This window comes from Leucoraja erinacea, chromosome 23 (assembly GCF_028641065.1).
Source record: "Leucoraja erinacea ecotype New England chromosome 23, Leri_hhj_1, whole genome shotgun sequence".
NCBI classification, from domain to species: domain Eukaryota; kingdom Metazoa; phylum Chordata; class Chondrichthyes; order Rajiformes; family Rajidae; genus Leucoraja; species Leucoraja erinaceus.
In genome coordinates, this window is record NC_073399.1 from 12569486 (window position 1) to 12584814 (window position 15329).

A 15329-nucleotide genomic window follows, 5' to 3' on the forward strand; every position below is an offset into this window, starting at 1 on the left:
CTTGAACTCAACACTTTCCCTCATTGGACACAAAAAGCTCGAGTAACTCAGCGGGACAGGCAGCATCTCTGGAGAGAAGGAATGGGTGACGTTTCGGGTCGACCCGAAACGTCGCCCATTCCTTCTCACCAGAGATGCTGCCTGTCCCGCTGAGTTACTGCAGCTGAATGTGTTTATCTTTTCGCCATCTGCAGTTCCTTCCTACACTTTTCCTTGTTTGTCCACTTTGCTGATTTCTGTTCATGCACTCCGTAAAACCTATTGCTTTGAGTATGACTCTGTGTGAGTTCCAGAAGTGGGAGACATGATAGGACAGTGGGTTATTAATCTAATAGCTTGGACTGATGTGCTGGAAATCACACTACAGTGCATGAGAAATGTGATCTCTGCTAATTAAATAAATTATTCTGGCATCAAATTGGTAGTCACAATACTGGAGATGAAATTATGAAAGCATTGTAAAATACCGACTACTTTACTAATTGCTCCTCAGCTTAGTTGTGTCCACAGGTTGATGGAACAATGTGGTAGACTTTTAAATTCTTCCGAAGTGGCACAGGAAATCACTCAATTCGAGGGTCTGAAGAAGGGTTGCGACCCAAAACGTCACCCATCCTTTTTCTCCAGAGAATGACCCCAGGAATGATTGGGTTAACATGTGATGAGCGTTTGATGGCACTGGGTCTGTACTCGCTGGGGTTTATAAGGATGATGGGAGTCCTCATTGAAACTAATGCCCCTGTCCCACTTAGGAAACCTGAACGGAAACCTCCGGGAGACTTTGCGCCCCACCCAAAGTTTCCATGCGGTTCCCGGAGGTTGCAGGTGGTTGCCGGAGGTTGCAGGTAGTGGAGGCAGGTAGGGAGACTGACAAAAACCTCCTGGGAACCGCACGGAAACCTTGGGTGGGGCGCAAAGTCTCCAGAGGTTTCCGTTCAGGTTTCCTAAGTGGGACAGGGGCATTACCGAATAGTGAAAGGCCTGGATAGAGTGAATAAGGAGAGGATGTTTCCACTAGTGGAAGAGTCTAGGACTCAGAGGCCAAGTTCAAGTTCAAGTTCATATTTATTGTCACATGCATCAATGTAGGTACAGTGATATTTGAGTTACCATGCAGCTATACAAGTAAAAAAGAACACAATACACAATAGAATTTAACATAAACATCCACCACGGTGGAATCGGCATTCTTCATCGTGATGGAAGGCAATAAAGTTCAGGCATCTTCCTCTTTGTTAAGGCCGTGGCCTTAAAATAAAGGGACGTACATTTAGAAAGGAGATGAGGATGAATTTCTTTGGTCAGAGGGTGGTGATGCACACGATAACTTTGAATGTTTTCATACTGTAGATCTGTGCCCCGGATCAATTAGTCTCGAGAGTCCACAGCAGTGGACTGCAGCATCCCAAAGGAGGGAGTTAAAGTTGGTCGTCTCAACGTCCTCAAGTGTTGCTGTGTGCTAATAAGTACAAAGTTCAGCCTGTGCCCTCCCGGCCAATGCAGCAAACGGAACTACAGGGGAAGCAAAAGAGGAAAAGAAAGCTAAGTTTAAAAAAGTAGGAAGGCTAATTATATAGAAAAACATTGGCACAGATCGTGAACAGCTGTAGCTTAGAATTAGATAAGGATCTTAACCAGGTTTAATTGCAATTAGTGTGAAATATGTCATCATAGGTTTTTACCAGATTAGTCGGAGAACGGTACACAAATAAAATGAAGGAACATGGTGCGTCATTTGTTGAACACAGAGTAATATTCAGATCATTATGTGGTTGATTAGTACGGGTGTCAGGGGTAACGGGGAGAAGGCAGAAGAATGGGGTTAGAAAGGAGGGGTAGTTCAGCCATGGTTGCATGGCGGAGCAGCCTTGATGGGCCGAACGGCCTAATTTTGCTCCTATCACTTATGAATTTTTCTTTTGAACGAATATCCGATTAGAAATGAAAACATTTGGAAACACACAAAAGTTCAGATGGTGAAAATTCAATGATATCTTTAATAATGGATAGGACAGGTTTGGAGGGACATGGGCCCAATGCGGGCAGGTGGGACTAGTGTAGCTGGGATATGTTGGCCAGTGTGGGCAAGTTGGGCAGAAGGGCCTGTTTCCACGCTGTATCACTCTATGACTCTGACTGATGTTAGATCTTTCCAAGCTATTAAACACCTAATTGATTGAAAGTATGGAACTGCTTTTTCTTTTAAAAATTATATTTTAAAAACTTCCTATCTTCTTTATTCAGTGAGAGGTCAGAATGTGAAATTCTCTGATACCATGTGTTGTAATACAAATGGATTGAAGTTATATTGAAGTCACTTATTGTTGTCACTTATACTGAGATACAGTGGCCAGCTTTGTTTTGAATGCCATCTCCTCAAATGACACATGGTGCTGGAGTAATTCGGCAGGTCAGGCAGCATCAATGGAGAACATGGATAGGTGACAATAGGCAATAGACAATAGGTGCAGGAGTAGGCCATTCGGCTCTTCAAGCCAGCACCGCCATTCAATGTGATCATGGCTGATCATCCCCAATCAATACTCTGTTCCTGCCTTCTCGCCATATCCCCTGACTCTGCTATTTTTAAGAGCCCTATCCAGCTCTCTCTTGAAAGCATCCAGAGAACCGGCCTCCACCGCCCTTTGAGGCAGAGCATTCCACAGACTCACCACTCTCTGTGAGAAAAAGTGTTTCCTCGTCTCCGTTCTAAATGGCTTACTCCTTATTCTTAAACTGTGGCCCCTGGTTCTGGACTCCCCCAACATCGGGAACATGTTTCCTGCCTCTAGCATGTCCAAACCCTTAACAATCTTATATCTTTCAATGGGATACCCTCTCATCCTTCTAAACTCCGGAGTGTACAAGCCCAGCTGCTCCATTCTCTCAGCATATGACAGTCCCGCCATCCCGGGAATTAACCTTGTAAACCTACGCTGCACTCCCTCATTAGCAAGAATGTCCTTCCTCAAATTAGGGGACCAAAACTTCATACAATAGTCAAAGGTGTGGTCTCACTATGTTTCAGGTCGAGTCCCATCTTCAGAATAAAACTGAAGATGAGAACAAGCCAAAACAAATCAGACCTGGCGACAGATGACCTCGGGTCGGGTGGAGTCCATAATGGCCCATTGTTGGCTGGGGTAGAAGTGCTACTGAGTGGGCTACAAGGATGTGAACTGTAGAACTGGCAGGACTACTAGGGTGGGATAGAGGTGGGGGAGGGGGGGGGGGAAGGAATTCAGGGGTTACGTGAAATTAAATAAATCAATGCTTATACCGATGGGTTATAAACTGCCCAAGTGAAAAATGAGCTGCTGTTCCTCCAATTTGCGTGTGGCCTCTCTCTGACAGTGGAGGAGGCCCAGGACAAAAAGATCAGTGTGGGAATGGGAGTTGAAGTGTTTGGCCACAGGGAGATCAGGCAGACTGAGCGTAAGTTAAGCGTTGAACAAAACGATCGCCACATCTACGCATGGTTTCGCCGATATATTGAAGTCCACACCTGGAACAGCGGATACAGTAGATGAGGTTGGAGGAGGTGCAGGTAAACCTCTGACTTACCTGAATGGACTGTCTGGGCCCCTGGATGAAATCGAGGGAGGAGGTACAAGGATAAACACAAAAAGCTGGAGTAACTCAGCCGGACAGGCAGCATCTCTGGAGAGAAGGAGTGGGTTGGCGTTTCGGGACAAGACCCTTCGTCGGAGGTAGTTGAGGCTGGCACTACCCCAACGTTTAAGAAATATTAAGGCAGGTGCATGGATAGGACAGGTTTGGAGGGATATGGACCAAATGAGGCAGGTGGGACTTAAGCCAGGGCTCACATTCCATCAGTGCCCTCCTGTAGTTCTTCGAGGAATGTTGAACAGTTGGTATGGGCTGTATAAATCATGCCCTTAAATGTTGAACAGTTGGTATGGGCTGTATAAATCATGAAACCTTTTGCAGATCAATTAATCCTTTCTCTGAATTCCTTGGCATGCTGCAGCTCATTCACTTCACGACAAACATTAAATATTATGACAATGATGTCAGCATATCTTTACAAAAAAAAGAACTATCATCATTTTACCTGGTGCAATTATAAACCAGATTAGCCAACTTCTTTCCCCCTAAAAGTTTCCCTTAGGCTTGGTGCCAGGACTAGAGGGTGTGAGCTATAAGGAGAGGTTGAGTAGGCTGGGACTCCATTCCTTGGAGCGCCGGAGGATGAGGGGGCGATCTAATAGAGGTGTATAAAATCATGAGAGGAATAGATCGAGTAGGAGCACATAGTCTCTTGCTCAGAGTAGGGGAATCGAGGACCAGAGGACATAGCTTTAAGGTGAAGGATAAAAGATTTAATAGGAATCGGAGGGGTAACATTTTCACACAAAGGGTGGTGGGTGTATGGAACAAGCTGTCAGAGGAGGTAGTTGAGGCTGGGACTATCCCATCATTTAAGAAACAGTAAGACAGGTACATGGATTGGACAGGTTTGCAGGGACATGCACCAAACGCGGGCAAGTGGGACAAGTGTGGCTGAGACATGTTGGCCGGTGTGGGCAAGTTGGGCTAAAGGGACTGTTTCCAAGTTGTATCACTCTATGACTAAAGCGCAAAGCTCTGGAGGAAAAAGACAGCCAGCATCATTAGAGTCCCACACCATCCTGGCCACACGCGGAAACAGACCCTTCGGCCCACCGAGTCCGCACCGACCAGCGATCCCCGCACACTTACACTATCCTACACACACTGGGGACAATTTTACATTCATACCAAGCCAATTAACTTGCAAACCTGTACGTGTTTGGAGTGTGGGAGAAAACCAAAGTTCTCGGAGGAAACCTACTCGGGTCGGGGGGAGAACGTACAAACTCCGTACAGACAGCACCCGGGCGGCAACTCTACCGTTATGCCACCCTTGCGTTAAATTACACCCGTGTCTAAGATATTTTGAGTAGCATATTCAAATATAAGGCTTATAAGTATAGAAGACTGCAGCATTAACTACAGTATCTCTGCAACATGGATTCATAAAACGGAGGGTGCAAGTTTGAAGTGCCAATGGCAAGAACATGTGACAAATTTATAATAATTATTATTTGGTCAAATACGTCATATTGAGAAATGATTAAACTTTGTGGACTGCAAATGTGTGCATGTAGGAAATTATTTAATATTATATCCAAAAATAGAGTCTTAAGCCCTTGGTTTGAATACAGTGTGGGCGGATGTGCAAACATTATCTGGCAGTTTAATCATCTTCCACATCTTTTAGTTTCATACTTAATCTTATTTTTGGGTATTAAAGGGAGAAAAGAAATTTTTCTTAGAGTGCTGAGTTTATGGACTGCTAAAACTGATTAAGTCTCATCTGCATTTAGACATAGAGCTTAGTCGAGTGCAGGAATAGGCCATTTGGCCTACAATGCCCATGCTGCCGTTGAATTCATCTCCGCTCCCTGAATGTGACACATATCCCCTCCATTTCCCTGCCTATCCATGTCCCTATCCAAAACCCCCATCATATCCAAAAACCACTATCATGTCTGCCTAAAATGCAGGACAGAACGCCACAGATAATTTTTCCCTGTGGCTATCAAACTGTACAACTCCCCCCCCTTCTGTCGTGGGGTAGACTGAGACTGACCTCCCCCCCTCGCCAATCTTTGCACCCCCCCAATCCTTTCCACTTGTCACTTTAATTTAATGTATTTTGTGTTTTTGTCTATTTATGACTGTTGGCAGATCAATTTCCCTCCGGAGATAAATAAAGTTCCATTGTATCGTATCGCCTCCTGAATCATCCCTTGAGAAAGATTATATCCGACCCCCCCCACCTCTACTTTCCGTCTGAAGAAGGGTCACCTATTCTTTTTCTCCAAATCTGGATGCCAAATCTGGCGACTCTTGTGTACTGTCTCAGTGTACTACTGCTAGACTCTTGTACTGTATCTAAATGAATTTCACTACAATTCGGTTTATGTGGCAAATATAGTACCATTGACACAATCACCATTGAAATTTAGATGGGGCATCTTGGTTGGCATAGACAAGTTGTGCTGAAGGTCTTGTTTCCGTTCTATATGCTTGTATGACTAAGTACAGATCTTCCTTAAATGCCACAACTTCACAAGTTATTGCGGTAGAATTAGGCCATTCGGTCCATCGAGTCTACTCTGCCATTCAGTCATGGCTGATCTCTGCTTCCCAAGCCCATTTTCCTGCCTTCTCCCCATACCCTTGACAGCTGTAATGCATTTTGTTGTCTCTGTACTGTACACTGACAATGACAATTAAAATTGAATCTGAATCTGAATCTGAATCTGTAATCAAGAATTTGTCCATCTCTGCCTTAAAACCTCCACTGACTTGTCTTCCACAGCCCTCTGACTAAAGAACTTCCTCCTCGCCTCCTTTCTAAACAAGCGCCATTTAATTCTGAGGCTATGACCTCTGGTCATAGACTCTCCCACCAGTGGAAACATCCTTTCCACACCCACTCTATCTATGCCTTTCATTATTTTATAAGTTTCAATGATGTCCCCCCTGCATCCTTCTAAACTCCAGGGGGTAGAGGCCCAATGCCTCATCGTATTTCTGGAATCATTCTTGTGAACCTCCTCTGGACCCTCTCCAGAGCCAGCACATCCTTCCTCAGACATGGGGCCCAGATTTGCTCCATATGAGGCCTGACCCGCGCCTTACAGCCTCAGCTCCACTAATTCTAAAGGCACTGGGAACGGTGCCATCTAGTCTTTTATTTCAACGACCTAAAAAAGGATAATGCAACTATGACAAGGGCTCGGTGGAAGGTCTCCTGTTTGGAAAATAAAATGGAGCTCAAGAGACAGTTTTATGACGGAAGCAAAACATTTTTTTGGACTTGCCACTCTGGCTAAAGAATGCCGTGAAACCTGCCCTCAGGATCATGTGTGAAGCTGCCATCTACAGAGGCGAATGATTGAGTGAGTGCTGACGGCTTTGTAAAGCTTAAGTGCATTTAGGAACAGGCATCTCTGCCGATAAAGATCTTAATAAGTGATGCTCTCCTTTGTCCGACACCTGCAGAAAGCACCTTGCGTTTCATGAGACAAGTCCGTCCCACAATTTCAACACACGAGTATGTTTAACATCCATGAGCCTTGAAGGTGGCATGCCTCACAGCGCCAGAGACCCGGGATCGATCCTGACCTCAGGTGCTGTCTGTGTGGAGTTTGCATGTTCTTCTTTGTGACCGCGAGGGTTGCCTCCGGGTGCTTCGGTTTCCTTCCTCGTCCCAAAGACGTGCGAGTTTGTAGATTAATTGGCCCTTGGTAAATTTTCCCTTGTGTGTAGGGAGTGGATGAGAAAGTAGGATAATATAAACGGGTGATCGATGGTCCGCACGGTCTCGATGGGGGCGGGCTGAAGGGCCAGCTACCATGCTATACCTATGTGCTATACTATACCTATGCCATGCTATACCTATATCTATCTATATTACTAAAAGTCTGTTCTTGACCGGTTTTGGCCATCTGTGCTGCGATTTCCGAGAGAACGCCGCCACCTACGGCCATCATTTTTGGCCACCTCGCTCAGAGCCCCCCTCCGCCACATGTGTGCTGAGGATTTTTCCCGTCGATGAAAAATGACAGAGATATTAATGATTTTACAAAATTCCCCATTCTTTCTGCTGCCCCTGCTGGCGGCAGGGGGGAGGGACTATAAAACCAGGAGGTGGCGTGCCTCAATCAGTGTCTGCAAGCTGGAGGAAGGCAGAGGGCCATGTTTTTCTGAGCTGTGAATAACACTGAACACATGTACACTTAAATGTAAGTGTCCTTAGTGGTTCTAAAACGCTTGCAGAATGTGTCTATTGGTTCTAAAATGTTTGCAAAAAGTGTTTATTGGTTCTAAAATGTTTGCAAAAAGTGTCTCTTTTGGTTCTACAATGCTTGCCGAATGTGTCTTTTTTGGTTTAAAAATGTTTTTTAGGTTCTCCCCCCCTTTCTTCTCCCCCCCCTTTCCTCTCCCCCCTTTCCTCTCCCCCCTTTTCCTCTCCCCCCCTTTCCTCTCCCCCCCTTTCCTCTCCCCCATTCCTCTCCCCCTTTCCTCTCCCCCTTTCCCCCCCTCTCCCCCCATTCCTCTCCTCCTTTCCTCTCCCCCTTTCCTCTCCCCCCTTACCTCTCTCCCCCCTCCCCCCCCTCTCCTCTCCCCCCCCTCTCCTCTCCCCCTCTCTCCCCCCCTCTCCCCCCCTCTCCCCCCCCCTCTCTCCCCCCCCCCCCCCTCTCCCCCCCCCCTCTCCCCCCTCCTCTCCCCCTCCTCTCCCCCCCCCTCTCTCCCCCTCCTCTCCCCCCTCTCTCCTCTCCCCCCTCTCCTCTCCACCCCCTCTCCTCTCCACCCTCTCCTCCCCCCCTCTCTCCTCTCCCCCTTCCTCTCCCCCTCCCCCCTCTCCCCCCCCCCTCTCTCTCTCCCCCTCTTTTTCTCCCCCCCCCCCCCCTCTCTCCCCTCTTTTTTCTCCCCCCCCCTCCCCTCCATCCCCTCCCCCACCATAAGAGACCCAAAGGGTCTGCACCTGGTCTAGTATATATATATATATATAGAGAGAGAGAGAGAGAAAGAGAGAGTCATAGTCATACAGTGTGGAAACAGGCTCTTAAACCCAACTTGCCACACTGATCACACTGACATCTACACTAGTCCCACTTACCTGAGTTTTTGCCCATATGCCACTAAACCTGTCTTATCCATGCACCTGTCTAATTGCTTCTTAAACATTATGATAGTCCCTGCCTCAACTACCTCTTCTGGCAGCTCATTCCATACACCCACCCCCCCCCCCCCCCTTTGCATGGAAAAGTTACCCCTCAGATTCCTATAACATCTTTCCCACTTCACCTTTCACTAATGCCCTCTGGTTCTCGATTCCCCTACTCTGGGCAAGAGATTCTGAGACTCTGGTATATATTTATATAGACAGAAGATAGACACAAAATGCTGGAGTAACTCAGCGGGACAGGCAATATCTCTGTATAGAAGGAATGGGTGACGTTTCAGGTCAAGAGGCTTTTACTGACAGTCTGAAGAAGGATCTCGACCATCACCCATTCCTTCTATCCGGAGATGCTGCGTGTCCCGCAGAGTTACTCCAGCATTCTGAGTCTATCTTCGGTGTAAACCAGCATCTGCAGTCCCCTCCTACACACACACACAAACACACACATATATAAATATATATATATATACACGCATATGTACATGCACACATATACAAACATACACACGCAGACGCACACACACACGCACACATATGTACACACATACACACACACACATATATATATATACACATACACACACACACACACACACACACACACACACACACACACACACACACACACACACACACACACACATATACACACACACACACACACACATACATATATACACACGCACACACACACATATATATACACACACACATATATATATACACACACACACACACACACATATATATATACACACACACATACACATATACACACACACACATATATATATATATACACACACATACGTGCACATTTATGTATATATATTTAACATATTTAGCATATATACAAAAAATGTTTTAGGATATATTAAAATACTATATATAGTATATAGATATATGCTAAATCTCTAAACTAAGATCTCTCCCTGCTTCTTCAGGCCATTCGAATGAGCTATTTTGATTTATTTTACCAGGTTAATGTGGTCGAAGTTCTTCTTCCCAATTTACCCTCTTTGGAATAACTTTATTTCCTCACAGTATTTTCTCGGAAGTAACTTGTTACAATCTATTGCGCGGTTCTAAGTGGGAGCTGGCTGAGTTTCTGTTTGGACACTTATTGCTTGCACCAACATGCACCATCCCTTTTTAAGCGGGGGACGGGGCAGAATGACGGTGGGGTCAGATGGAGCTTTGAGGTTGGCTCCGCATAGTAATTCTCATTGAGATAAATGATGTTGTGATGGGAAGGAATCTGCCTGCGGGAGAAATTAGAATGCGCATTCATTTTGCAGAGCATTCCAGTGGAGGTACATTACAGATTGTTTTGTTTTATAGAAGGAACCTACATCACTACATGTGAATGGATTCCAAATTTGCATCAGTGGCAGCGCACTGTACTACCACCCTTTGTGTAAAAGAGTTACCCCTCAGGTTCCTATTAAATCTTTCCCTCAGATCTTAAACCTATTTCCTCTGGTCTTCAATTCCCAAACTCTGTGCAAAAGACTGTGCATTTACCCGATCTATCCCCTTCATAATCTTGTTCCTGTAATACGTTTCTTACATATTATTACTACTTTATAGAGTGGTTTCCAAAACACTGATGCCTGATGGAGGAACTGAAGGAAATCCACATTAGGCAGGTAATGGTGTTGGATAGACTGATGGGACTGAAGGCTGATAAATCCCCAGGGCCTGATGGTCTGCATCCCAGAGTACTTAAGGAAGTGGCTTTATAAATCGTGGATGCATTGGTGATCATTTTCCAATGTTCTATAGACTCAGCGTCAGTTCCTGTGGATTGGAGGTAGCTAATGTTATCCCACTTTTTAAGAAAGGCGGGAGAGAGAAAACAGGGAATTATAGACCAGTTAGCCTGACATCGGTGGTGGGGAAGATGCTGGAGTCAATTATAAAAGATGAGTTGAGTATAGGAGAAAATAGGTTCTTCTGCAGTTGTACAGGGCCCTAGTGAAACCACACCTGGAGTATTGTGTGCAGTTTTGGTCTCTAAATTTGAGGAAGGACATTCTTGCTATTGAGGGAGTGCAGCGTAGGTTCACAGGGTTAATTCCCGGGATATGCTGTCATATGCTGAGATAATGGAGCGGCTGGGCTTGTATACTCTGGAGTTTAGAAGGATGAGAGGGGATCTTATTGAAACATAAGGTTGTTAAGGGTTTGGACATGCTAGAGGCAGGAAACATGTTCCCGATGTTGGGGGAGTCCAGAACCAGGGGCCACTGTTTAAGAATAAGGGGTAAGCCATTTAGAAGATAGACAAGGAAACGCTTTTTCTCACAGAGAGTTGTGAGTCTGTGGAATTCTCTGCCTCAAAGGGCGGTGGAGGCTGGTTCTCTGGATACTTTCAAGAGAGTGCTAGATAGGGCTCTTAAAGATAGAAGAGTCAGGGGATATGGGGAGAAGGCAGGAACGTGGTACTGATTGGGGATGATCAGCCACAATCACATTGAATGGCGGTGTTGGCTCAAAGGGCCGAATGGCCTACTCCTGCACCTATTGTCTATTGTCTATTGTTCATAAGCTGTAGGAGCAGAATTAGTCAATTTGGCAATAAATTCTATGATTGGAAATACTATGGGTAATACTGTTACCATTCATGGAAATCAAAGTTGATGAACATATCCGTAAATATAGTGTATTTCTCCACTTTGTATACATTTGCTGACAATTTGCAGTCACGGTGGCACAACGGTAGAGTTGCTGCCTTGCAGCGAATCCAGCACCGGAGACCAGGGTTCAATCCCGACTACGGGCGCTGTCTGTACGTTCTCCCCGTGACCTCTCGTGGGTTTTCTCCGAGGTCTTCGGTTTCCACCCACATTCCAAAGGCGTACAGGTTTGTAGGTTAATTGGCTTGGTAAATGTAAAAATTGTCCCTAGTTTGTGTAGGATAGTGTTAATGTGCGGGGATTGCATGGCCGGCGTTGACCCGGTGGCCCGAAGGGCCTGTTTCTGTGCTGCATCTCTAAACTAAACTAAAAATACTACTTTCTTAAGGTTGGGAACAAAATAAAATGCAATAACAGAGGAATAGATCGGGTAGATGCACAACTTCTCTTGCCCAGAGTAGGGGAATCAAGGACCACAGGAAATAGGTTCAAGCTGAAGGGGAAAAGATTTAGTACGAATCTGAGGGGTATCTTTTTTACACAAATGGTGGTAGGTGTATGGAACAAGCTGCCAGAGGAGGTAGTTGATGCAGGGACTATCACAACATTTAAGAAACAGTTAGACAGGTACATGGATAGTGTGCGTAGGAAAGAACTGCAGATGCCAGTTTAAATCGAAGGTAGACACAAAATGCTGGAGTAACTCAGCGGGACAGGCAGCACCTCTGGAGAGATGGAATGGGAATTCAAGCAGAAGGGTCTCGACCCGAAACATCACCACCGATTCCTTCTCTCCAGAGATGCTGCCTGTCCTGTTGAGTTAGTCCAGCATTTTGTGTTTGGGTACATGGATAGGACAGGTTTGGAGGGATATGGGCCAAACGTGGGCAGGTGGGACCAGTGTAGATGGGACATGTTGGCCGATGTGCGCAAGTTGGGCCGAAGAGACTGTTTCCACGTTGTATGACTCTATGATTGGAATCACTGTGGGTAATACTCTTACCATTAACGTAGATCAAACGTGAGAAACATACCTGTAACTACGGCCTGTTTCCCCACTATGTGCACATTTGCTGATAATACCACTTTCTTAAGATTGAAAAAAAAGAAAGAACATCGTAGCAAAGGTCACCGAGCAAACTAATCGAAATGCCTATCTGCGGGCTGTTGGTGTAACTGACATGTACCCTTTTGTTCCTTCAGGCTAATGTGATTTGTCGGGGAGATATATACCGGTTACAGCAGGTGGAGTTAAAACCTGAAGGTGGCCCCTACCATCAACTGGAAGCCGGTCAACAGTAGTCCTGAACCACAAGAGTCAGGATGAATTTCATCAATCTGAATTACCAAACCGTGTGCTCGGATGAAGACCGGAAAAGGTTTTTTAAGAATGGCTGCTACATGCAGGTGACCAAGAAGAAGTACAGGCGGCGCTTCCTACGCAAGGATGGGAACTGCAACATCCATTTTAAGCGGGCGTTTGGAGAATGGGAGAATTACTTCTCTGATATTTTCACCACGCTCATCGACCTGAAGTGGAGGCAGATGTTCCTGATCTTTTCCCTCTCCTACATCCTGTCCTGGTTGTTTTTTGGTTTGGTGTTCTGGGTCACGGCCGCGGTCCATGGAGACTTGCCGGGCGGCGGTGGGAGCCACACGCCCTGCGTGGAGCAAGTCCACAGCTTCACCGCCGCCTTCCTCTTCTCCATCGAAACCCAGACCACCATCGGCTACGGGTCCCGGTTCGTGACGGAAGAGTGCCCCTTCGCCGTCTCCATGGTTACCTTCCAGTCGGTCATGAGCTGCCTGATCAACACCTTCATCATCGGCACAGTGGTGGCCAAGATGTCTAAGGCCAGGAAGCGAGCCCAGACCATTGGGTTCAGCAACAACGCCGTGATCGCTGTGCGGAACGGGAAGCTGTGCGTGATGTGGCGCATCGGAGACTTCCGAGAGAGCCACATCATCGAGGGCACGGTCCGCGCCCAGCTCCTCCGATTCAAGGAGCACGACGATCAGAAGTTGTCCATGGTGCACCAGGACCTGAACGTGGGCACCGGCAATGTCATCCTCATCAGCCCCGTCACCGTGGTGCACGAGATAAACCAGGGCAGCCCGCTCTACAAGCTCGGTCGGAAAGACCTGGCCGAAGACGACTTTGAGGTCATCGTGACCTTCGTCTACTCCGAAGACTCAACTGGGAACACCCACCAGTCTCGGAGCTCCTACACCCCCTTGGAGATCCTGTGGGGCCATCGCTTCAACGACATCCTCAAGGACAAGACCAGCCATTACAAAGTCAACTACTCCCAGTTTCACAAGACCCACGAGGTGGCCATCTCAGACTGCAGCGCCGAGGAGTTGGACTCGACGCCCGTGCAAGCGGTCAATGTGCTGACGGTGGCCGGATTGGACAGCGAGGACGGCAAGTGCGACACTGCCATCAGTCCCTGTGAAGACACGGAGCTGGAAGATGACCTGTATGTGTACCAAAGACCCGAGCTTGTGTTCAGGACCCTCTCCATGGAATCGGAAATTTAATTCCAACGCCAGACGCCCTCTGAACACGCAATAGGATGATTTTAGGAAATGGTGTCAATGCCTCCTTCGCCATGTTAATGCAGCTGAGACAGGCACGAAATGATGGAGGATCTCAGTGGGTGGAAGCCACCCCAAGCACCACCGAAACGGATAATTAAACACAGCAAAAAATCAATCATAGACACAAAAAGCTGGAGTAATTCAGCGGGTCAGGCAGCACCTCTATAGAAAAGGAATTAGGTGACGTTGTGGGTCGGGACCTTCTTCAGACTGAAATGACACCTATTCCTGTTGTGTGTCACTGTTGCTATAACTCGTTATCACCTACCCCACAGCCAACAATGGACCATTGTGGGCTCCACCATTCCTTGATCGTCGTTGCTTGTCTGCACATCTTTCATTCACGTATTCCATGTACTGCCCACATCTCTTGTTTCCCTCTCCCCTGACTCTCAGTCCAAAGATGGGTCCCTAACCCGAAATGTCACCTATTCCCTTTTTCTCCAGATATGCTGCCTGGCCCGCTGAGTTACTCCAGCATTTTCTGTTTATCTTTGGCTTAAACCAGCACCTGCAGTTCCCTCCTGCACACTATTACAGCTTAGCCTCCTTACACTTCCGTAACTGACTTATAATTAACACAGGAAACATTGCGAAAGGCAGGAGACAGTAAGTAGGTAGACAAAATGCTGGAGAAACTCAGACAGTGAGACAGTTAGTGGGACTCCCTCCCGCCCTCTACCCTCAAAGATGTCGACGAAATTGAGGAAACGTTGCAACATGATCTTAAATGCTCTGTCATTTCCAGCATCTTATTCATAGAAAAGAACACAAAGTGCTGGAGTAACTCAGTGGGTCAGGCAGCATCTCTGGAGAACATTGCCCCAATTTCACGACCTACTTTTTTACTCGTGGATATTTTTCATCAGGCTAGAAAAAACGCCCCGACCTACTTGATGCCACGAGTACCTACGACTAGCATCGTGACCCACCTACGACATCCTACGACCTCCTACGGCCTTGTGACGACCATGCTGCGAGTATGAGTCAAGGGCAAACTCGGCAGAGGTCGTGAATTAGGTCGTGACAGTGGGACAGGTCCTATAAGTGATGTGTCAGGTCGGGACCCCTCTGTCAAAAGGCAGCATGATATCCACCAAGCAAAAAATATATCCACTGCTCAGTTAAGGACAATTTTTGCACAAGGCACCTAATCCATTTTGATAAAACACTATTAAACAGACTCTGTGTCTGTAATCTGGCTTGTTGTAAGCAGCAATAAAACATTTTCAACATGGGCATGGCTTAGACCTTTTACAATTGTGCCACAGATTCTAATAATTTCATCAGCATGAAACTTCTTACATCTTTCTACAGCCTTGAAAGTCCTACTCTGTTCCGCAAAC

The 15329-nt window shown here is 46.5% G+C and overlaps 1 protein-coding gene across 1 annotated transcript in view; it reads left to right on the forward strand.

Moving 5' to 3' along the window:
* Positions 1 to 14820, forward strand: part of LOC129708250 (inward rectifier potassium channel 16-like) — an 86915-nt gene extending 72095 nt beyond the window's left edge. Inside the window, exon 2 of the mRNA XM_055653894.1 lies at positions 12586 to 14820. Coding sequence (XP_055509869.1) covers positions 12706 to 13923 — 1218 coding nt within the window. The 5' untranslated portion in view covers positions 12586 to 12705 and the 3' untranslated portion in view covers positions 13924 to 14820. The remainder of the gene's footprint in view (positions 1 to 12585) is intronic.
* The last annotated feature ends 509 nt before the right edge of the window (positions 14821 to 15329 follow it).